The following is a 25009-nucleotide window of genomic DNA, read 5'->3' on the forward strand; positions in this document are numbered from 1 at the left end:
TGAAATTCTCACCCCGAAGGAGCCTGGCTTGTTTTCACACATTTCCCGTGTTGGAGCAGTGTTGTTTTTGTCGACTAAAACTAAGACGAAAAATGCTCGTCGACTATCTTTTTCCACTGACAAACACAAAATGAAAACTAAATGAAAACTAAGATATGACGACTAAAACTAAGACTAAATATATTGACAATTTCACTGACGAATATAAACTAGACTAAAATGTTAGGAAGGGACTAGTGGACAAGAGATCCAGTACAAGTCATTTTACACTAGATTGCATGCTGAAAATAGAAGATCTACAAGCTCACAACGCGTCAAATCTTATATGTAGTCGACTAAAACTAGACTAACACTAAAACATTCCAGGTGACTAAAATGTGACTAAAACTAAATAAACTATTCAAGAGACTGACTGACTAAAACTCAAATAGAAATGTGCTGCCAAAAACAACACTGGAGCAGCTTGCTACTGCATCACAACACTTTTGTGAAAGGTGTTTAAACTGTCAAACACATCCCTGTATTTTGGTGTTTTAAGCATTATGTCATACTTAAGCTATTGAAAAATAGCAGATCTACAAGCTCGTAGGTCTGCTATTTTTGAAAAATCGTGAAAATGTGGCGCGTTCCGGGTTAACAGGAAACGAAAAACAAAAAGAAAGAATGAGAAAAAAAGAAAAAAACAGAGCGGATGCGAACTGACTTGGTACGTTCCTCCAAGGACTGAACCAATATCTGCTGGAAGGTGGAGATCTCTTCCAGGTTCCCCTGAATATGAGTGATGTCTGCACTGCTCAGCCTAGAGGAGAGGAGAGGAGAGGAGAGGAGAGGAGAGGAGAGGAGAGGAGAGGAGAGGAGAGGAGAGGAGAGGAGAGGAGAGGAGAGGAGAGGAGAGGAGAGGAGAGGAGAGGAGAGGTTTTATGATGGAATCTCTGTCAGACAGACACACATAATGCAGTATTATGCATAGACATATATAAAGGCTAGATGGCTCAAGGCAGAGTCTCTGACGTAGTTCACCCGGAGGCCATCTTTCTGAGGGGCTACAGTACACTACAGTATGTTCTATGGCAGCTCAAACTAAAATGGTCATAACTCCCACAAATCTTGACAGATTTACAAACTGGTTGGTTTATTACAAATGTTGTCAACGTGGCTATGATTCCGGATGCTTATCTGCTTAATGTTATCTTTTTATATGAACGTCATATAAAAGCATATAAGTATGCAGACGTCTCTAACATTTATAACAAACTTTATTTAAAACATTTAAAAGTACATGCCCCATAGACACAATGTTATGCTGCCCCGAAGTAAGATGGCCGCCACGTAATGACATCGCTCTCCATGGGCCAGCAGCGCGGGCGACTCATCTAGCTTTCTTATATATATCTATGGTATTATGCACACATACATATTCACAAACGCATGCATTCACACACATACTTCTCAGTCAGTAGACCCATCACAATTATTACATAATCGCCTAACCGCAATTATCTGAGATTATCGTAATCGGGTTTTTTTACACAATCGTCATGATCATTACCATTTTAAAATGTATTTTCAAACATTTCAATGCAGATCTACAAGCAGTGCGAAACATTTTGAGCAGCTTGATCTACTTGGCTAAGTCCACTATTCATGTTTTTAGTATAAAGTATAAAAGTAATTACGGTAAATGATTTATGTTATTTGTCATATCTTCCTTTTGCAACCTTTGTTTGCAAAGCCAAAAATAAATTCAAGTTGTATCCATATGTTCCAATGTTCAACATCAAACACAATTAAATCATTAATCTAAATTTTTTTGTATGACAATTAATCGTCAACTTGTTACAAAATGTTGTAATAATGAATTGCATTTTTATAGCACTTTTCCAAGTGCTCAAAGCGCTTTACAATGGTTCATTCATTCATACATTGGGAGGTGAAGCGGCGAACAGTCGCCGCCAGCGTCCTCACTTCCCACATTCACACACCAATGGTGGCGAGCTCACACTGACCGACTCATTGGAGGCAACGTAGGGTTCAGTGTCTTGCCCAAGGACACTTCGACATGTGGACAGGAGGAGGAGCCGGGATTCGACCCGCCGACCCAGGGATCATTGGACGACCTGCTCTACCTCCTGAGCCACAGCCGCCCAACGGTGACTAATGGTGACATCCCTACTTGTCAGTGGGATGTAGGGAGCGCAGATATGAAGCCAGGAGACTCTGGAGTTCTCGTGAATATTCACTCTCGGTTTCCAAGATGTTTTGCAGGACCTAAAACGGATACATGCCAAAATAAATGTCATCAAAGTACCAGTTCCAGTTCTGCTGAATATCTGTAAGCTAAGAATGTACATATAGTTAAATAACTGATACAAAAAATGATGGAATTCCCAATGAAAATTAATAGCTTAAATGTCTCCACTTGAATGATTTAAAAGATACATTTCTATAAAGACTAGAAAGATGTTTTAGATTAAGCTAGAAGATGTTTTAACCTTCTCACATGCTGGTTTGGTCTATTCCACTGGCAGCCTTATATTTTGATCTATTTTCAGAAAGGTGCTCTTTTCAATGCCCCACAATAGTCCATCTTCATAAATAAATATAAAGAATGCTAATAGTTCACAGAAGGACACGGAATTAGGTCAACACTTCTATCCACTTAACTACCAATACTAGTTGTATTTATGTTTTATAGTTTTTTGGCAGCATTAGAGAGAAAAGGACATGTCAGAAGTCTGTTCATCTCTGTCTGTCTGTCTGTCTGTAGGTATTACAGTACAATCAGTGATGGCACAGCATAATTGGGACAGTGTGGTGGCTTGTTGCATTATTGAAATGCCACTGTGAAACACACCACACACACCACCAGCAGACTATCCTCTGGCGAGGTTGGCCCAGAAATCAGTGAAATGGAAGAAACAGCCTACATTACTTACAGTACACACACACACACACACACACACACACACACACACACAGACAAATGTCACACATTTGATCGTTTGCACACAGCTGTCGGGTCATTATCTGGGTTGGATTTGAACCAGACGGCCCAATTAATTCTGTGTTCGTTTTGTTTCAATACTAAATTTACTAGGCTAAGCTAAATTAGCATCGACTTCAACCTACACCTTTTCGGGTCGTTTTTGACGTAGTAGTCTCGACTGTATGCATCTATCCGTGTTATGTTATACTTTAGCTATTGAAAAATAGCAGATCTACAAGCTCATGGCACCGAGTGCCCCGCTAGATCTGCTACTCTTGAAGCTTCATGAAAATGTGGCGCAAATCTTTGAATATACTGTATATTATTTCAGAGTGAACACTTAACTCAAATCTTTGCTTCTGGGAGGTCCCTGGAACAAAATATTTTCAGTTGGGGGTTCGACGGCCAATTACATTGGGGCCAATTTTTGGGGTACTTGACATGAAAAAGGTTGAGCACCACTGATATAGAAACGTAGGTATTTCAGAAAACTGTCAGGATTCAGAAGACTTTTTTTTTTATTTCGACGTCAGGCCTAAATGTGTTTAAAAGGACCAAAATAAACCACTACTACCGGTAGTACTGGACGGACCACACCCACACCCACACACACACACACACACATGCGCATAATCCTCACCACATTGTAGTAGGTCTTACTGATGATGGTGTTGTCAAAACCTTTCGGGGGACTTTTCACTCCATTGGGTGATACAGGCTGGTCTGCGTTGAGGAAAAGGGCAGAACAGAATATCAGACATGCATTGTGCATACAGTACATGACCATCATGTGTTTATGGACGCCGTTGGGCAGAAACCTTGTACAGTATGTCCAAAACACCGTTACGCGTTAGGAAATGGAAAGAAATAACGTGAGCTCCCTTGGATACAATGTAATTATTATTATTGAGTCACAAGCTTGTAAATACTTTTCATTGGTTAAGCATTTATAAAAACCCAGAAACAGACTTGACCACTTTTAACCCGTCATCCCCATTTTGGGCATGTCAGTCACTGTATAATACGACAAAGTATAAAATATGGCTCAAGTGGTTAAAGGATGCTATATATAGATATAGCATTACTTTATGGACAAACATAGATGTAGCATTAGTTTATGGAAAAACGTGAAAAAGCTTAAATATGGAAATACAAGGTTTTGTCTAAGTAGTATAAGCCTTGCTGAGCCATGAGGCCCATAGGGGCAGGAGCCTATCTCCTGTTTCTGTAGCGTGAGGCAGCTTGACAAGTACACCCCCTGGACATGACGCTAGTATGTCACAGGGACTTACCCCCCAATGCCACTGAGCTGGTATAAAGTCAAAACACGGTATATCTGTACTGTACAGTTACATACACAACAGTATTTTATAGATTTAACAGAAGTGCAGAAACAGCCACTGATGTATATCATAGTTTCCTTTTCGTTAAAATTTCTTTCCCAGCGGCAGCAGTATGGCAAAATGGTAAGGAATAATGGTAAAACTAGAAAAAGTGCCCTTCCGGGCACAGGTCTCCACCAGGTTATCCACAGATCCGTGCAGTTAGAGGTAAAAACACTTTTCGGCCAGTTATAGCGCCACCTTGAGGCTGAGTTGAAATTGTTCATGTGGCATTTCGTCCTCGGCCTAGTGGGAATGTGCGTGCACAATTTCACGGAAATCACGCGATGTGTTCATGATTTGCAGCATTTTGTTTGAAACTGAGCACTCCTGTGAACTTTGGAAGCCAATCTTAACCAATCAGGATGGAGTCTGATAAATCTGAAAGACCCGTTTCGTTGAATGGCTCTAGAGAGACTGTGTACCAATTTGCGTGATGTTTGGACAAAATCTGTAGGTGTACTGTGCAAAAACTTGTTTTGCACAAAGCGGCCTCCTGGTGGCGCTATAACAGGCCGTTCTGGAAAGTTTGGGGCAGAGGTTCATGGTTGGCATCCAGGGAGTGTGTGTGCAAAATATGGCATCGACCGGGTTAACGGTGGCCGAGATTAGCTGTTCACGGACGGACACACGGACACACGGACACACGGACACACGGACACACGGACGGACGGAGTGCAAAACATACTCTCCCCACATGCCTTCGGCCTGGTGGAGACAATTATAACAGTAGTACCCTGGAGAGCGCACACGCACGCACGCACGCACGTGTGTGTACGTGCACACACACACACACACGCACACGCACACGCACACAAAATGTTTCATCTTGTCCCAGTGCAGCCATAAAAGTGAATGATCATCTCTTCCCATCAACTTGAAAAGGCCAGGAATGCTCCGAGTCCGACTCGCTCTTATTAAACAACATTTCATAACTGCAGTATGCCAGTGATAATACGGCAGCAGTGGAACTTTTAAACAAAAGCATACTCCTCCATGATGCCTCGCTGCCCTTACTTTACATTACATTTTGAACATGGACAGACACTAATGAGCCATGCATGTTGTTGTCAAATTCTTCAGGGTCCTTTACGGAGATTGAATGTAAAGCAATGACGACAAGAGTTATTGAGGAATGATGAGGACACGAGGAAGGGAGTGTTTTCAAGATGACAGGATCTCATAATCAAAAATGAAACGTTCAACCAAGTAACCCCTATATGCTTCGTACACTGTGGTCCCCCAAGGGGTCTATTCTTGGTTCCCTCATTTTTTTCCCTTGAATCTACACCAAATGTCTACACAAAAAGTAGCTGACCAACGGCTGTTGCGAGCTTGTAGATCTAGCACCTACTGTAGATGTTTGCCTATTCTTGCCCAGAATAGGTTGGTTAGGTAACAATGAAGTTTGAGCGACTTACAGTCAGATAAAAGCACCATATACATTTGATGTATTATTATAATTATCATATTAGTGGCTAAACCCAGTGGCTGAATTTCTCCACAAATTTAAATTATTTATAATGAAAGACAGTAGGAAGGCTAAGAGAAAATGTTTAGGCTATGCATGTGTGGCCCTAAAGGTGAGTGTGTTAAAGATGGAGTGCCACAAATGTTGTATTTTTCCAGTTTTGTGTCTATGAGGTGACATTACTTCACTAGACACCCTGGAGTCGTTTTTATGTGCAATGGTGTATTAACTTTGTATTTAGGGTTTCTTCCTGGAGGCTGAAGTCAAACAGGCCAATGAAATAAACAGACATCACACTATCAGCCCCTACCCTAACCCCTCCTTTATCATACAACTACAGCTGTGGGTGCAGCTTCAGTTCAGGTGGATCACCACCCATCACCACCCACCAGGCAAACCAGGCATACTTAATGAACTGGTGGGTGTGTCCACATAAAAGCGTGATTTTAACAAATACTGTACACTTTTTGGAAAAAGTCCTTCCTCCTTATATTATAACAATACCTGATGATCATGTTTTAGGGTGGAAGAAAATCGTGGCACTCCATCTTTAAAGTGTAGTTTGAGAGGGTTCCAGAGGGGTCCCCCAGCTGGCAGCTAAACGACATATGATATAGGAACCAAATGAACCCTTACAGATCTGTAACTCTGTTACTTGGGTCTTGGGCCTAAATGCATGTTGTCAACACACTACCGGTAGTTGTTTTCTGTCCCTAGCCAGGGGGCTAAAGAGTTCTCTCCCCCCCCCCCCCCCCCCCCGCTTCCCGTCTTTGTCTTTACGTGGAGCTTCCTTCCTCCGTTCCTTCCATCATCCCACCAGCAACACGTACGGCCACACAGGGTTTCACAAACACATGACTTACAGTACAGTAGGGATAGCGTAACTGATAATTAAATAGGGCAACACTACACAGCTACTGTACCATCTGCTGAATAGGACAAAGCACTATACCCAAGGAGACACAGAACTATGTGCCGTAGGAAAAAAGCGCATTAACCCATTTAGACCCGAGGACGATTCTACAAATGTCTTCTAAATCCTAACAGTTTTCAACAAAAAAAACATGTTTCATGTCAAGGACCCCCAAAAATATATGTATTTGGCCGCCGAACCCCATCTGAAAATATGTTATACCAGGGACCCCCCAGAAGCAAAGAATTGAGTTAAAAACGTTCTCTCTGAAAGAATATATATTCAAAGATTCGCAACACATTTTCACGATTTTTCAAAAATAGCAGACCTACAAGCTCATAGCGCGGCACTATGAGCTTGTAGATCTGCTTAGTATAATGCTTAAAACACCAAAAAGGGTCCCCACCCAGAATGGGTTAATGTGAACATATACAGTAAACAAACTCGCAGTGGTGGGTCAAAGAGTACAAATAAAAACAGTTAAATTAACCACTTAAACCCTATAAACTTAGTTGACTGGCGTTTCCAGGGCCAGTCCTTTTTTCCCCTAAATACCAAATCTCTTGGGTGTTTGAAGATCGGTTTATAGATCAGCCATTAGAATGGGGAAGCTAAGGTTCACATATACACATTAAAAGTGCATTACAAATAAAATGTTGCACTCTCTCATAAACTACACACACATAAAAACTGTTTATATACTGCAGCTTGCAGTAGAAACAAAACTGTGCGCAACATCTTGAGTTTAAATTAGGACTGGGCAATTATCCAAAAAGACTTCCATTTGGAACCAATAACAATAATAATGTAGGTTAGGCGAATAATCGCGATACTGATACTTGTTTTTAGGTATATATTTTTGTATAGTTTTCTTATATATCAAGGAAAGACATAACAATTCTATAATCGACTAAAGCCATTAGTCTGATTAATCATTTAAACCTCATATTATACTGTAAAAAAATGCCGATCTACAAGCTCACAACACACCGCAACCATAGACTGTAAAAAATATGGACAAAGCGTTCTCCGGGTCTAACATGAACGTAAAATGAAGCCTGTCAGTCCTTGTATTGTAAGTCGCCATCTTTCTAGATCCGTTTTAGCCCAGCTGGCCATTGGCTGGCCCAGACAACGAGGCGGGACTTCCCCGCTTCTTCTCCGTTGGTTTTTATTTTGACTCGAGTGGGAGGGGAATCCCGATCATAGACTGTAATGGTAGCCACGCCCCTCAGAACATACGCAACTTTATGGTTATTTTTTTAATTAATGGGACCATAATTTTCCAAAAAGAATATTATGACATTAGAAATGAGACTTTAAACTAGTGACTGGAAGAAGAAAGTATTCATGACCATGTTTATTAAGGTAATACAGTCTAGGTGAAGTTGGGCCCAAATACATGGACTTCTATGGGGCTATGGGTTTTTCTGGGTCCAATGACAGCGCCACAACAGGCCATTATATGAACTTTCAGGAAATCCCGATTTCCTCAGTGGCTTCACAAAATATCTGTCTGACTGCCCCCCTGACCGCAACGCACTAGTGAGATTGAAAATCTTCCATTTTTGTCATCGTTTAAAGAATCGCTCATCAATTGCAATCCACGACAAATGTTTTGAAATAACCGTAATAATGGATTTTGAAGTCGCGTCGCCCCATGCAGCCGTGCGTGCCTGGCCAAGAGAGATTGTATACATTGTTATGCCCTGCCTGCCGTGTTCATGAAAACAAATCGTCTGGAGCATACAAAGTGAGTTGCGAGCCCCTACTTTTGTTTGTCAATGGTATCCGTTTAACAGTTTGGCTCAGCACCAAGACCGGAGGATGTGCGTTACATTATCTTATGCTGAGAGAGGAACAGTGCAACACCTTACCGCTGCCTTTCACCTCCCGCACGTAGTTGCTAGGGAACCAGCCCGTGTTGCCGTTGATCGAGCCCTCCCACCAGCCCCCCTCCTCCTGCCGGCTCACGCTGATGATGTCACCCTTGTCGAAGGAGAGCTCGTCCTCGTTGGTCTGCTGGAAGGGGAAGCGTGCCCTCACCAGGATGTGGCCACGCCCGCTGCCTTCTGACATGTCCTACACAGGGAGACAGACGGAGAGGAGAGGGACACATCATCATCATCATTTTTCCACCGCGGTCGAGATCATGGATTTCACAATGCCACGCTAGACTTTACGGTGCTTCATTGCCAGCCCCAGTTCCTGCTTACTGATGTGTCCCTAGCGATGACATCATCAGGGAACGACAGTTTTCTACCTCTGGTCTGCTTTGAGGCAGGACTCCAGAGAAGAAGGTTAAGATATAACCTCATGATCAGCTCTGTAGCAGTGGCCAGCAAACTGTGTTCTTCTGGATCGGACTAGTGAAGAAACACGGGGAAGGTTGCCGTATATTAGAGAAGTCTTCCAAGAGAGAGATTTTGCGCTCTCATTAGAAGGCGGGTGTAAGTGCCATCCAGCCGTTTCTCAAATTTCTTTGAAAGGGTCCATGTCTCGGAGTAGAATCGGCTCGACGGTCGTCCTAAATATTTTTACTTTGCACTAACAGAGACACACAGATGGAGACTACAGTACTGCAGTGTAAATTTGACATGTACGATGTAGCATTGAAGTCTAATTTTGTTTCTGCCTCTTGGCCAGTTCCCACTTCCCACGTTTCTGAATGGCGGTGTTTCTGAATGGCGGTGTTTCGGAATGGGGGTCTGTTCCCGTCGGGAGGACCCTCAATTAGTCCATTGTAAAGTCTGTTTTTGAGGGGCGCTAAGCCCCTCCTATGTCCAGCTTTTAGTGTGTGTCCACACACTTTGTCCTACACAAACATCAAATTCCATTTGGACAATTTTACGTCATAGTGTACATTTTACTTCATCATAGTAAAATTACGTCAAATGTTACGCCATAGTGGAAACACAAACTTTGCGTAACACAAACACTGACGACGAAGGTAAGGACGCAAATTGTGATTGGCCGAAATGAGATCATAATGTACGATAAGAGCGCCCCTTACTTCACACAGGTGTGATTTTTGTATGACTAGCTCTCAATGATGACGTAAGAAATATGGTCATTTATGTAATCTGGTACCAGCAAACCAGGCACAAATCTGCTGTTTTATTTGCATACGCATCAAATGGCGGGTTGGCTGTCACGTTTTTTGGCGCAAAGTAACCACAGTATACCGCTAATCAACTTACAACTACCCATACTCTATATAGTATATGTATACGTATGTCTTACGTCATCATTTAGAGCTAGTCAATACGTATACTATATACATAATCAGTAAAATAAAATAGCAAATTGTGCCTGATCTGCTGGGACCAGAGTACGTGGTGTGTATAATATGTATGACTAGCTCTCAATGATGACGTAAGAAATATGGTCATTTATGTAATCTGGTCCCAGCAAACCAGGCACAAATCTGCTGTTTTATTTGCATACGCATCAAATAGCGGGTTGGCTGTCACGGTTTTTGGCGCAAAGTAACTACAGTATACCGCTAATCAACTTACAACTACATACTCTATATAGTATATGTATATGTATACGTATGTCTTACGTCATCATTTAGAGCTAGTCATACGTATACTATATACATAAATCAGTAAAATAAAATAGCAAATTGTGCCTGATCTGCTGGGACCAGAGTACGTGGTGTGTATATGTATGACTAGCTCTCAATGATGACGTAAGAAATATGGTCATTTATGTAATCTGGTCCCAGCAAACCAGGCACAAATCTGCTGTTTTATTTGCATACGCATCAAATGGCGGGTTGGCTGTCACGGTTTTTGGCGCAAAGTAACCACAGTATACCGCAAATCAACTTACAACTACATACTCTATATAGTACATGTATATGTATATGTATATGTATACGTATGTCTTACGTCATCATTTAGAGCTAGTCATACGTATACTATATACATAATCAGTCAAATAAAATAGCAAATTGTGCCCGATCTGCTGGGACCAGAGTACGTGGTGTGTATATGTATGACTAGCTCTCAATGATGACGTAAGAAATATGGTCATTTATGTAATCTGGTCCCAGCAAACCAGGCACAAATCTGCTGTTTTATTTGCATACGCATCAAATGGCGGGTTGGCTGTCACGTTTTTTGGCGCAAGGTACCACTAATCAACTTACAACTACATACTCTATAATATGTATATGTATACGTATGTCTTACGTCATCATTTAGAGCTAGTCATACGTATACTATATACATAATCAATAAAATAGCAAATTGTGCCTGATCTGCTGGGACCAGAGTACGTGGTGTGTATAATATGTATGACTAGCTCTCAATGATGACGTAAGAAATATGGTCATTTATGTAATCTGGTCCCAGCAAACGGGTTGGCTGTCACGGTTTCTGGTGCAAAGTAACCACAGTATACCGCTAATCAACTTACAACTACATACTCTATATAGTATATGTATATGTATACGTATATTCTAATTCGGTTTATATACCTTTTTTTTCATCACATATCAATGATTTATTTTTCTTTAAAAACTAAAAAGGGATACAGAATATATCTACATCGATAAAAGTGTATTTCTTATATAGATAGAAACTTGAACCATACTTAATAATACTAGGTGTTTATATGCATAAAGTAGGTAGGTAGCAAATAGTTACATCTAATAATTATACATTTCAAACGTTCCTTCACAGAGATACTGAGATTTGACAGTTTACAGCGGTCGAAAGTACTTGCGCGCTCTGCTTGCGCACTAGTTGGCCATTTATGGCCTACTAGTGTGCAACAAGCAAGTATGCACTCGACAGAGTGCAGTTCTAGTTTTACTTATATTTCTATAATAATAATAACTTTGTTGCAGGCCCCCTTCATTTCACATGAATTTGCTTTGGTAAACGTAGTTTTCCCATGGCAATAAAGCCACTTTGAATTGAACTGTATTGAAAGAGAGGGGATGGGGGTGCAGAATAGATGAAAGAACAGAGGATGAGAAGATGAAACAAATTAATGATGAGACAGAGACAGGGGGAGGTGGAAAGTGAGAGGGGATAAAAATAGAAAGAGGCCGGAGAAGGAATAATGGATGGAGAAGAAAGGGAGACAGGACGCAGGGGAGCAGGACAGGGAGGCAGAGTCCGAGGGAGGCAGGACGCAGGGGAGCGGTCGTCTTCTCTGGAGGAGAGTGGGGGGGGGGGGGGGGGGGGGGCAGAGCAGCTCTCAATTAATTTTCAATGGGAGTCACGTGGTTTTGACGAGACAAGCTTGCTCTCTGCTCGCTCCATGGGAACGAGGAGGGCAGGAGACAGCAATGGAGCAGCTGGTCAGGGAGGGTGACATTTGTCACTGCACGTGACAAGTGTTGGGCGGGAGCGGAGCATAGACATAGAAAGGTAGACGTCTCATTTTCCCCGGCCCGCTGTAATTCATTGGAGCGACATGTATCGCACTGGGGGGGGTTTCCTTGGCACCGACGCGGAAGCATATGCCCCCAGAGCTGAAGGAGCCGTTTACCTTTTGTATGTCTATGGGCGGGAGGAGTCGGACAGTACATCACAAAGGCTGTGCAAATGGATCACATGACATGCCCCTAAAGAATATTCAATTTAAATAGATTAAAAACTATTTTTGGCATCTGCCACTTGAATTAAAGGTGACTTGATTGATCGACATCAAAAAGGGCCTGTCAGCTCAAATCCACAATGAGATCTTTTATTTTCACAAACGTGGTAGCATTACTAATGAAATACAAGAAAAAAAACATACCTATTTCATTTCTCCCCCTTCCCATTCCAAGTGCATTTGTCTTATATGCCATTCTTGGTGATCTGCCGTCTTACATTTCCACCAAATTCGATTTGGTCAAAAATGGTCTAAACCTCAGACCAAATGCTTGGCTACGGTGTGTAGTACCAGCATTCAAATCCGAGGAGGGTAAAAAACGTCTGGATTTCTTTGGCCCCTTGGTCGCGGAACGACCTTCAGTCCAGACTAAAATTGGCTTTGAAAGTTCCTGAGAAGTTTCAAAGGGATCATCTTTGATGTACAGTCCAACACCTGCACATGTTTGGATATGTACAGTACTAGCCTTTGTTCATGCCTATATATTTATTATCTCCATTTATATTTTGTACTTTGTGTATTTGCCCTGCCACTAAGATTAGCACTTTGGTGATTTGTTGGATTTATTTCATAGGTACTTTTTTTTTTTTTTCACTTAATTTTTATTGAAGGAAGAAACAGACAAGAAAAACACAACTGACAAGACTATACGGAAAGAAAAAGACAAAAAGTAAACGAAAAAAAAGCTGCATTTCTCATATTACAAAAAACATTCAATATTTCATAGGTACTTTGAGGTGTATCATGGATGTTTTATTTGCCGTTCTATAATGTGACATGTACGATGTTGTTTTAAAGTGTAATTGCATTTCTGCCTCTTGGCCAGTTCCCACTTGTAAAAGAGACGCAGTCTCAACTCTCAATATGTTTTTACTGGTAAACCCCTGCTCTACATCCTCCCTGGCAGGTGAAGTCAGTGGGCATACGTCAGCAGGGGACATACAGGAGCTGTACAGAACAAAAGCTCTCCAACAGGCGCAAGCATGCATTTGTAACAGATAGTTTGACAGTCTAGCCAGGCACTGGCATTGGGCATTCCTTACAAACAATTGTATCAAGTGTGTGGATGTTGTTTGAGTGGCTGTTGTCATGGTAAGTTGGTAACTGACCAGGCTGCGGTACTGGTGTTGTAGCAGTTTGGAGGAGCGGCCCTGCGTGTTCAGCGAATCGAACGACTTGATCCTCAACGAGGTGGATTGACGGACACACACGCTGTCCCCGCCCACTCCTACAGGTATGTCTGTGTATACACAGCGAGAGAGAGAGAGAGAGGCGTAATTAATATCATGAATAAAACACAGTACAACTCTTGCGCATGCACACAACATAGTTGCGTTCTGTGCCCAGCCGCCTCTGCCCTCGAAACACCATGGAAACGCGTGGCGCTCGCCAGTGTTGTTTTAGTGTTAGTCTATTTTTTTTTTGTTTTTTTTTGTTTTTTTTTGCGGCTTACGCCTTTTATTGATTTTTGAAGGGACAGACAGTAGGCTGACAGGAAACGGGAGAGAGATGGGGGGATGACATGCAGTAAAGGCCGTGTCGGGTCCGGGAGTCAAACCCGTGGCACACTGCGACTGGATTACCAGTCCGGTGCCCAGACCGTTACGCTACGGCCTGGGCCGTGTTAGTCTAGTTTTAGTCGACTAAATGTCATAAGAATTTAGAATTACGAGTCCCCGCCCAAATACATTTTGTTCGACTAAATCAACTGTAGATTTAGTCGAACAAAATGTATTTGGGCGGGGACACGTAATGACAGTTTTTTTCACTTGCTGAAAATAGCCGATCTACAAGCCCACAACGCGTTGTGGGCTTGTAGATCTTCTCCTACGGAAACAACACCCACCTACTACGGTTAGTATAATCGAGGGTCGCCTGTACCCAGAAAATGTCAAAAAGTCGTCAAGGGCACAAATTGACACTAAAAAGGTTGTCAAGGTCGTTCAAGGGACGCTTCACCCTTTTTGCAAAAAATAAACATGTTAATGACGTTTAGAAGATTTAGAACACTTTGCTGGGGTCTTTATGTGTGTAATATGTGGTTTTAGATATTTTAGATTGTAGCAGTGTCCATGATGTCACAGACACTGGGCTCACTTCCTTCCTGGACTACAATTCCCAGGTGCAATGCTCCTCCTTGTGGAATGTGGATAGGGGGAGGGCCGTCTTACTGAGACAACTTGTAGTCCAGGAAGGAAGTGAGACCAGTGTCTGACATCATGGACACTGCTAAAATCTAAACATCTAAAACCACATATTACACACACAAAGACCCCATGGAAAGTGTTCTAAATCTTCTAAACGTTATTAACACATATTGTTTTTGCAAAAAGGGTGAAGTGTCCCTATAATACATAATCAGTAGTTCTGTCATGTGGGTGTGAATACACCCTCTCACATGGACACATGGCCTTAGCCGTACCTTCAGTAGCCTTGTTGAGGGCAACCAGGGAGTCCAGGACTTTGGAGAAATTTAGACCCTGAAGAAGATCGTTGACCTCAAATGGCTAGAGGTGAGGAGAGGAGAAGATACATGTATGATATTGTGAAAGACAAACGTTGCATAATAGTATAATTACCCGTATAAATGCAAATGCATAAAAAACATTCCCACTCGTGTCTGGCCCAGGATTACATATAGTCTAAGCTGTCCTTCTAATCTCTCATCTCACACACACACACACACACACACACACACACACACACACACACACACACACACACACACACACACACACACACACACACACACACACACACACACACACACACACACACACACACACACACACACACACACACACACACACACACACACACACACACACACACACACACACACACACACACACACACACACACACACACACACACACACACACACCTCCCCCGACTGAAAACCCTTCACTAGCCCCCTAATCTTGTGTGCGCTACACACAGTCTTATGCATTCCCAAAGGCTTGGAGTGCTCATTTTAAATACTGCGTCCAGGAGGCTGAACATCAAGGCAGTCTGCTGTGGCTCCCTAGGGTCCAGGGGTCCAAGTATTTATACTTGGTGTATAAATACACCAAGTCTCTCCACGTAACTCGGGAACCGTTCGCCCCACCGACTTCAAATTCGACACACGCGTTCCACGTCACCACAGGGGGTGCAGTGCCCGGTGTCGAGTCGGGCGGGCCCACGGTTGTCCAGAACCGCACCAAAAAGGCCTCTGCCCAGGCTCTGGACAGGGCCCCTGGCCAGGGTCCATATATGCAGCTGGCCTGTTCTGACATCATTCCGACGTCTGCATAGACTCCATATTTTGGGATGCCTGACAAATAACTCCATATATGGGCATAAAAGGGACACAGACGTAATATCTGGGTGGGGCATCCATTTCCAACTTGCATCGTTCTATGTAGGCAACGGGCACTGCTGTAGAGGCTCCAACGCATAATATCTGGGTGGGGCATTCATTTCCAACGTGCATCGTTTCATGTAGGCCAGTGCCCAACGGGCACCGCTCTAGTCTATAAAATGTGTATTCCACAATTCTGCAGAGATCACGTACATGGATACATTTACTGGAAGATTTATCAGCAACGCCATATTGGTCAGTGCTTTCTGGTGGGGTTTTTTCTGGTGTTTCTTTAACATCCCCTCCAGACCAGCTTTCCCCCTGCTCCCAAATACAAATCAGTATCCAAAACGAAAGTTTTCCTCGCAACAAATCTTGTGGCAAATAAATGGACGTATCTATTCTACAGTATGTCTCCCCGTCCCCTACGTAGACAGACAAGCAAAATGTGTGCTCTTCCTTCCTACGGGTCAGCAGATGTTTGTGGCGATGATGAGGGGGAAATATTGATAGGTTTCTTCAGAGAACAATTAAGCAATGGACATCGGAGGCCGGCACAAAACAGCAAAAAGTGAAGACTTCACAATGAGTGACTGCAATTAATACCGGTACGCCCGAGGAGAAGTTGTCAAAAGCAGTGATGGACGGTACCAAGCAAACTAACAAGGCATGATTCTGAACCACAGCATTCAGGATGAGGATACATATCCAAAGACAGTGAATATTTTAAGAGACTAAATGAAAGTGAACTGCGCGTGAACCTGAGACTGACTGAGTCGGTTGCCAAAACTAAAAAGCCACACACTATCACAGAAATACTCATATTACCAGCATGCAAGAAATGGTCTGAGTAATGCTAGGAACAGATGCTGTCATCAAGAACATAAAGACCATTCCTATGACACCAGCACCATCGACGCGTTTTCGGTTTTCCGAAAAACGCGTCCAGTGTGCAACCACCTTTAGTGTGTGTAACATAACTGTCTTTCTCCTCAGTGTAGGGCAGGAGCCTCCCTCACAACATAATAAACTGTCTTCTGCCTTCGTGTGGGGCAGGAGTATCCAGGGAGTGCTATCAATGTGTTAAATTAAATGCCCAACCTCCTATCTTTGTCCGCTCTCTCTCACATACATCATGAATGAGCTCAATAAGCAGAGGTAAGGCCCATGCCGTGGCGTAACGGTCTGGGCACCTGACTGGTAATCCAGTCGCAGTGTGCCGCGAGTTCGACTCCCGAGCCCGACACGGCCTTTACTGCATGTCTTCCCCCCATCTCTCTCCCGTTTCCTGTCAGCCTACTGTCTGTCCCTTCAAAAATCAATAAAAGGCGTAAGCCGCAAAAACATATATAAAAAAAAAAGTAATAATAAGCAGAGGTAAAAGCCGTCGGTCAGTAGTACAGGACCTCCGCGTTGCACTGACCACAATGACAATGCCCCTTCATATTAACCCATTAAGACCTGAGGCCGATTCTAAAAAACTACTTCAAAACGGTTTTCTGACAAGCGCTTGTTAAACAAAATGGACTCACTGAGCCATTTACTAATACATAATTAAAAATAATTATAATAAAAAAATTATAATTTGAATGTTGACACCATCATAATCTTGAAGGATAACAATACAATAGTAATAGCCATTAGACACATTGTGAGCTTGTAGATCTGCTAAATTATTTTATGAATAAAATGCAATTTTGTCCATCCTGGTGATTCATGACCAGAAAACCTTTGATTCTGTGGGGAACAAAAATTCTATATTTAATTATATCATGTGCTACATTTAATAAATATGCTTTGTTTAGCTTTTTTATTTTATTGTTTTCACTATGGCAAATGGTCATGATTCACCAGGAATCTGGATGGCTTGATTCTAGGCTTAAAATAATTGATATAAATATATATTTGTAAATGGGGGAAAATGCCCACTGCTATGCCCTATTGACTCAATGGTTACAATGTCAGGACTAGCGAAAGGAAACCGGGTTCAAATCCGGGGATAGAAGAGAAAAGTCTCCACATTTTTGCATTATATTGTTTCATAAATGGATGCCCTATTTTATTCTTTATCATATCGACAGTGTCATACAAAAGTAGTCAAGATGGCTGATCTACAGGCTCTCAATATGATCCATTTGCCCTAAAATAGGGATGCCAAGATGAAAAGTGGTATAGTCGGTCTTTGTGTTTTATAAATATTTAACCAATGAAAAGTATTAACAAGAGCTTGTGATTAAATAATACAGTAACTACGTTGGATCTAATGGAACGTTCTCCCAGATTCTACACAGTAATGGTTTATGCCAGTGGTTTTCAACCAGTGACCCTTGAGGGGGTTCCAGCCTGGTGGTCCCCAGCTAAATGATGGAGAATTGGTAACCAAATGGACCCTTATTAGATATTCAACTCTTTCATTGTACGCTCTCAAGAATAAAATTATTGTTAAATTGCCTATCTGCATTACTTCAGCGGGCCGATGAAACTAGCATGGAGGACGCTAATCTGACAGTTTTTTTCACTTTTTCAATTGTCAGTATATTTAGTCTTAGTTTTAGTCATCATAGCTTAGTTTTCATTTAGTTTCCATTTAGTTTTTGTCAGTGGAAAAAGGTAGTCGACGAACATTTTTCGTCTTAGTTTTAGTCGACGAAATCAACACTGCTACACGGCAAATATGACAATGATAAACACCCTAAAACGTAAATGTGGTGGTATTAAAGTGCTGGGTTTTATAAAACGTAAATATACGATTATGGCACGAAAAGTATTTACACAAGTCTACACAATTAAGAGGATGTAGAATAGCTGTTGATCATCGTTTGCCAGTTGTCTCTCCTATGGCACCACATCAATACAGCATGGAATTGTAGACAAAATCTTATCCGACGACAACAAAATATTAATTGGGTGCTAAATCTCATCAAATGGTGGTCCGTGGCTCAAATGCCTAATAAATAATGGACCGTGATATGAAAAACAACTGGTTTATGCACAATCATTCACCGTTAAATAAACTGCATGCTAGATTCTTTGTGGGCCAGAGAGTATCACCACTGCCCCACAAGGTCAATACCCAGCATCTGAAGAAGAGCATTTCTTCAGTAATGTGATCGCGAGAGCCATTCATGACATGTCAAGACAAGACAGTTGAGGTGACTTGACATTCGGCCTTTGATTTGAATCCCATCATCTATATAGATGATGGGGTTGGTTTGGTGGCAAGAGAGCATGCCAGCCATCCCACATATGGTAGAAGAGGGGGAGTCAATTATAGGTCCACACCTCACGGGGAGAATTATTTGACAGCGTAACGCACATGCCTCCTCCACACAGGGTTTGATTTGCTGGGATCATTCATTTTCTATCTCTGCTGGTCAGACTGAATGAAATGCATGCATTTCGTTTTGGGGAATGTAGACTCATATATTTGAAATAGACGTTTGAAAATATCACCGCTTCACCTCCCAATGTATGAAAGAATGAACCATTGTAAAGCGATTTGAGCACTTGGAAAAGCGCTATAAAAATGCAATTCATTATTATCACAATTATATTAAAAATGTTATGCTACCACATTAACCCTGGTGTCCTTATTGCAAGCAAATTTGTCAAAGTGATCGGATCTAACAATCTCACAATGTTGCTTCACAACAAAAGATCACAACAACAACAACGTTGCTTTGTGTTGTGAGCTTAGATTGGCTATTGTATTTAATTGGCTTTTTGTACAAAGCCCACAGACTGCAAAATAAGCCCTTGGAAAAGGCCATGGCGTAGAACTGTTCAGATTATACAGTGAAGATGTCTGGAGGTCATTGTAATTAAAGCCAACAATCATTCCCACGATACTTTGTTTCCAGGGCAACAAACACATTTGTCTAATTTTATAAATATAAATATAAATTGTCCTTCTGTGTTAAATGATCCAACATATTTTATGTGGAGCTTTTTTTTTTTTTAAGTGCATAAAACATAATTTAATAAGTCCCTTTATCCAAAATGCTTTGCAGTGTTCACGTTTATACGCACAGATAACACTGACACACAACCTGCATGTTTCAAATCGGTTCAAACTTCAAATGGTTTGTAAAGATCACCTTGTATCTGTAGCCCTCATAGGCATAGTCTACATGGGACAGTCACGAGAAACACAATGAATACAATACAGAACCTGGCAAAAAAGTGAACATTCTCAACATCCCGGTCACGAAGCCAGCCAGTTGATAGTGAGTATGCCAAACAGATACACACATCCTACATCTCATTCCTTCCCTTCTTCATCTACACTACAGCATGCTTCTCTCTCTCTCCTGTTCTCCTTCAATGTCCTGCACAATCAATCATTTTTTTATGTCTTTATTTTTTAAAGAACGCGAGTGCAGGCCAGTTCACAGATCATTTAACTGCTCTGCAGCTATTACATCTAGACAAATAATAAATGCTCATGACGCAGCCAGCCAGGTAGCCAGCCACTCTGGGGTCCTTACACTACTGCAAGCATAACCCCCCCCCCCCAACCCGATCCCCCACCGTGTTAATTTTCCACGTACTGTCACTGTGGGACAGACAGTCACCGGGCTTCCACATGCCGAGGAACGTCTGGATCAACTGAACAGTAAGACAGGGACTGGTGTCCCGGCAGGCGACTGTGAGCAGCTGCAGCCAATCTATTAATGGAGGTCTTGGCTCCCATGAGCAGGCGACGCATGGACCTAGCTACCGTAATCAACCTGATTGGAAAATCCACTGGCTGCCTGACACACTGAATTACATCAAGCCCTCCCCCATCCTTCGCCTTCAAACCCCCCTCCCCTCTTTCCAGCTGTCCTGAAGAGACTCTCTCCTTCCTCGCAGCATTCCTCTCCATCCTCCCTCTCTCATTCCTTCCTTCTTCCGTCCCCGATCATACCCCAATCTCTCCCCTTTCCAACCTTAGTTAGTTACCGTTACCGTCTCCTTCTCTTCTCACCCGTCTACTCTTTTTTTCTCCCTCCCGTCCTCATTCTCACAGTATCTCTCCTCTCCATTCCTCTCCATCTCCTCACGATGAATGGAAAGCTCACCTCAAAACACCGTCACCCTGGGTGTACAGCCAGCGGAACTGTTCAGCCTGGTATTCCTAAACATAACCTCAGTAAACTATGCTTAAAACGGTTAAACCTAACCTTAACTTCAGTAAAACAGTGCCAAAAACTAACCCAATTAATCACATTAATCCCAGTAAAACTATGTCTAAACCAACCCTAAAGGTATTTCGAACCTTATTCTCAGTAAACCAATCCAAGAATACAATACGGAGTGAGGTCAGCGGAAGAAAACAAGGGCGAGCGTGTTTTAAGGCGAGCATTACGGATACCCTCCTCACGACCCCTTCACTGACTCCATACTCCCCTCAGTCTCCAAAGTCTTCAGCTCTTATAAATTGCTGCACCCCATTTGACATTGAGGGATTTTCTTATCTGTCCTTGGGCTGGGGTGTGCGCTGGAGGCTGAATGGGTCAGCTCAGCTGCATTATCATGACATCAGCATAGGTTCAAATACAGTGCAAGACCTGTGTTGAATGTCAACGTCTCTCTCACTGTCATAATGTTCTCGGGAGCAGCTGTGATGTGGATTTTTCTTTCCTCTCCCTCATCCAATTAGTTCCTGCCTCTCTCCTCGTATTTTAAAAGGCAAAGTTGCCTAGAAAACAACGTGAAATATGTATTTGATTTATAACCCACTGGCCAGTAAATTATATGAATGAATTAGCAAAGTAGTGGTACACAATCAATCCTCAGTGTTAATGTAACTTTGGGAGACCTTTACCATTTGGGTCCAGAGTTATATTAACAATGACGATTCAACTGTGTAGTTCTACATCTCTACAGACTACATCTGGTCTTCCCCCCATCTCTCTCCCCATTTCCTGTCAGCCTACTGTCTGTCCCTCCATAAAAATATATAAAATAAAAGGCGAAAGCCACAAAAAAAACATTACAAAAATAAACCCTCCATTTTGATAATTATGATCCGGACTGATCGAGCCCCAACTGTGGTACACATAGCAGATATAATACAACCTCACAACGCATCACCATTTCCATTTGTGAGGCGTTGTGAGCTTGTAGATCTGTTATTCACCAAGCATGACACCAGCACGCAGTTAAGTATAATTCAGGCTTTAGCCGTAGGGAGATCCTAGAGTTTCTAGGTTTCTACATCCATGATGTTGAGGTCTAGTGCATGGCTACATCAACGGGCCTGATGAACATGAAAGTGAATGAATGAATTATTAGTAGTAGTAGTAGTAGTATATATTCTATTTCTGTACTCGATTGGGTCTTGTAAACTAAAGTGTTAACGTTATTTTTTAGAAAGGTCTCCTGTTGACAGGTGGTGAAAATTTGCCTTGGGCTAACACACAATTGCATCTAGGAATTTTACTTGAAGTTGTGCACTGAGCAATGTGATTGTGAAGTCAATATAAAAAAGAATAAGGCCTTTTAGCACCTCAGGGAATCAGAATCATCTTCGTTGTCACATCACAGTTTTACAAGTGGGTGAAAAGTTTGTATGCATACCCGGTATAGTTCCCATCTTGTGAGAAAGGCCAGAAGAGGCTTTCAAGGCAAGAAAGAAAATGTAGATGCTTGTTCCACACAAACAGCATACTCGTAGGGTCTGTCGTAGCTAATTTACAAACAGCACAGCCGTGGGGTCTCTCTTATCTGATTTACAGACAGCTGCGGCCTCATTAAAAGAGTGGCAAGCTGGGAATGAGACCACTTTATTCAGTATGCGACGCCGCCGGCTGCATAATCTGCTCTTTTCCATTGCGGTGCATGCCACGGCTTTTTCCACAGTCATACATTAATCAATATACTACTGTGCAATGTGCATGCGTGTGCATATGGCCATGTGTGCGACTGTGTGGTGTGTGTTTGTGTGTGTGGTCAACTGGTCATATCAGTTTGGTGCCTTTCACGGAGAGGGTGTGAGGGAAAGGCGTTACTCTCTAGTGTGCACAAGCAGTGCACAATACACAAACTGTAGTCTCTCTCTCTCTCTCTCACACACACACACACACACACACACACACACACACACACACACACACACACACACATCAGTAGTAAACATACAGCAATTAACGTTTACTGCTATGACTTAATGCCAGACAAAAACACAAAACCACTCTTTCTTGTTTCCACAACAAGTGCTCAATCTACCTTGAACAGATCCATGTCCCTCAATCAAATATGATCTGTTTGAACTTTTTCATTAAAGTCAAAGACATGTCCAATATATTTGAAAACAGAGCTCGGGTGATGATGCAATTAGCTTTATGGAAGTATATATCTACAGATAGACTACAAGCTCACAATGGGTTGTGAGCATGTAGATCGGCTATTTTTGGAAAATTATTTACTTGTCCAAGTAACCTACATTAGTACAGTCAGAGGTAGGTTGTCCAGTTTACTAAGAATGTGGTTTAAGTAGCTAAAAATGTGGTTTAAGTAGCTAATTAGTTAATGTTGTTTCTGTAGGACAGACCTGTAAATCATATATACCGTTACGGTATATAATATATAGATATATAGTTCAAATAAACTCACCTCCACACAGAAAGCTCCGCAGCCTTTTAGGAACTCGCTGATGTTGTTCTGACACTCGCCGTCACTTCTGGGTTCGTGGAAAACCTACACAAGAACGACACACATGCAGGTGACACACGGACGGAGGTGATGACAACAACATTGAGTGTGAGACTATAGGGTTCAGTTCATTCACGATCACGAATCATAATATGATCCGGAGTGGGACCGGTTCTGTGCAGGCTGCTGCCCCACAGATAACAGACAGAATGAGTTCAGGTCGGACCGGTAGATCTGGAGAAAAACATGATTATTATTCCAGACGCGTTGCTGTACTGACTGACTGACACTGTGTGCTGTGCACTTGTTCTCCTCCTCCCCGTCGGTCGGTCGGAACCGTTGGATTATTAGCCAGAAGGAGGAAGTGACGTCACGTTGTAGTCCGTTCCATGCGGCGTGCGTGAGTGTGTGCATGCGTGCATGCATGCGCGTGTGTGTGCGTGCGTGTGTTGGCTTGAATTTATACTCGTTTTTTCGGCACGCGACACCACAGTAACTATAGCGTTACACGTTTTGTTTACAATAGGGTCTATACGTCCACCCTTTTCAATTCATCAGAACATGACGTACAATATATACAACACTTCCAAACCAAAAAACAGGAAATCATCGTAAAATGAGCTAATAGGGAAAAGAACAACTCTGACTGATCGACCTTAATTGTATATTCTTAATTGCCTTGCAGATTTGACGCGTGTTGCACTGCAGACCTAAATGAGGAAACGTGCCGCTACCGCTATAGTATCATCAGAAATGTCCTTTAGTGCAGTGTTATAGTCTATTGCCGTGGGATTCTTTCGGTTAAACCAAAGAAGAAACAAACAGTACTCACTACTGCTATAAGACAAGATGTGAAAACGAAAGTATGTAACTATAGCCTGCTATAATTGGCCAGCCAATCTATAAAATATTTAGGAATGACGTATTTCTTTCCCTGCAGCCACTGTCTGGGAAAGAAATAAATTCCCAAGTAGCCTATTTTATACAGACAGCAAAATTGTCTCTCATGGGACAGTTGTTTCTGTCTGTGCCTCCAGGAGGCTGTTTTAAAGAGGGTTTGTTTTGTATTTAAGAAAAAAATATCTCTCTCTCACACACACACACACACACACCCCTCTGGTTGTGACCGGATATCCCATAGCCTAGCCTGAGGAGTATAACTATACAGCCAATTTACAATGAAATGTCGATTATAATTATTCCATGAAAGGCTAGAAGACTCGTTCTACTAATTTATCGTACAACCCAAAGCGCTCAGACATAATTAGACCAGAAATGTTCTTCTTCTTTTTAAAAAAAAGATTTTTTTTAAATGAATGATTTCCTTTCATATTGCACACGGTCACACCATTATGTTTTACTGAAGCAGAACCACAATAATGTGTCTTGTCTTACTTTGTCCAGTGTCCCGGGTCGCAGCCTCTCCAGCAGCTTGCACAGCACCACTCCATCTTTTAAGGAGGATTGGAGGAAACCCTCCGGGTCAGAGATGCTCTTCTTAGGCGATTCCAAGACCCCAAGCGTGATAAGCCAGGTAACCGTCTGCTCTGCCGAATTCATGACTGTTTCTGTTTGGTGGTGATGAAGATCAACAGCAAACCGCGTGTCCCAAACTCTATACTTTTGATTATTGGCCTTTAAATAAGAAAGAAAGAAATGG

At 42.2% G+C, this 25009-nt stretch overlaps 1 protein-coding gene across 3 annotated transcripts in view; it reads right to left on the bottom strand.

Annotated features, from left to right (window-relative positions):
* The window catches only part of LOC310854380 (rho guanine nucleotide exchange factor 7-like), a 37285-nt gene that overhangs the window by 12126 nt on the left and 150 nt on the right, over positions 1–25009 (bottom strand). For 2 of the 3 annotated variants that reach the window (XR_014568899.1, XM_083758987.1), the window contains exons 1-8: positions 24745–25009; positions 23311–23394; positions 14791–14875; positions 13478–13608; positions 8630–8834; positions 3627–3709; positions 2174–2268; positions 704–799 (exon numbers count right to left, since the gene is read on the bottom strand). The exon at positions 24745–25009 is cut by the window's right edge and continues 150 nt beyond it. Coding sequence is in view for 2 of the 3 variants with exons in the window: in XM_083758987.1 (XP_083615113.1) it covers positions 704–799; positions 2174–2268; positions 3627–3709; positions 8630–8834; positions 13478–13608; positions 14791–14875; positions 23311–23394; positions 24745–24909 (944 nt within the window). In the remaining variant the exon portion in view is untranslated. The remainder of the gene's footprint in view (positions 1–703; positions 800–2173; positions 2269–3626; positions 3710–8629; positions 8835–13477; positions 13609–14790; positions 14876–23310; positions 23395–24744) is intronic. The other variant, XM_083758988.1, reaches the window with a different exon arrangement.

Source organism: Protomyctophum parallelum (genome assembly GCF_964188405.1).
Source record: "Protomyctophum parallelum genome assembly, chromosome: 23".
Taxonomy (NCBI): Eukaryota; Metazoa; Chordata; class Actinopteri; order Myctophiformes; family Myctophidae; genus Protomyctophum; species Protomyctophum parallelum.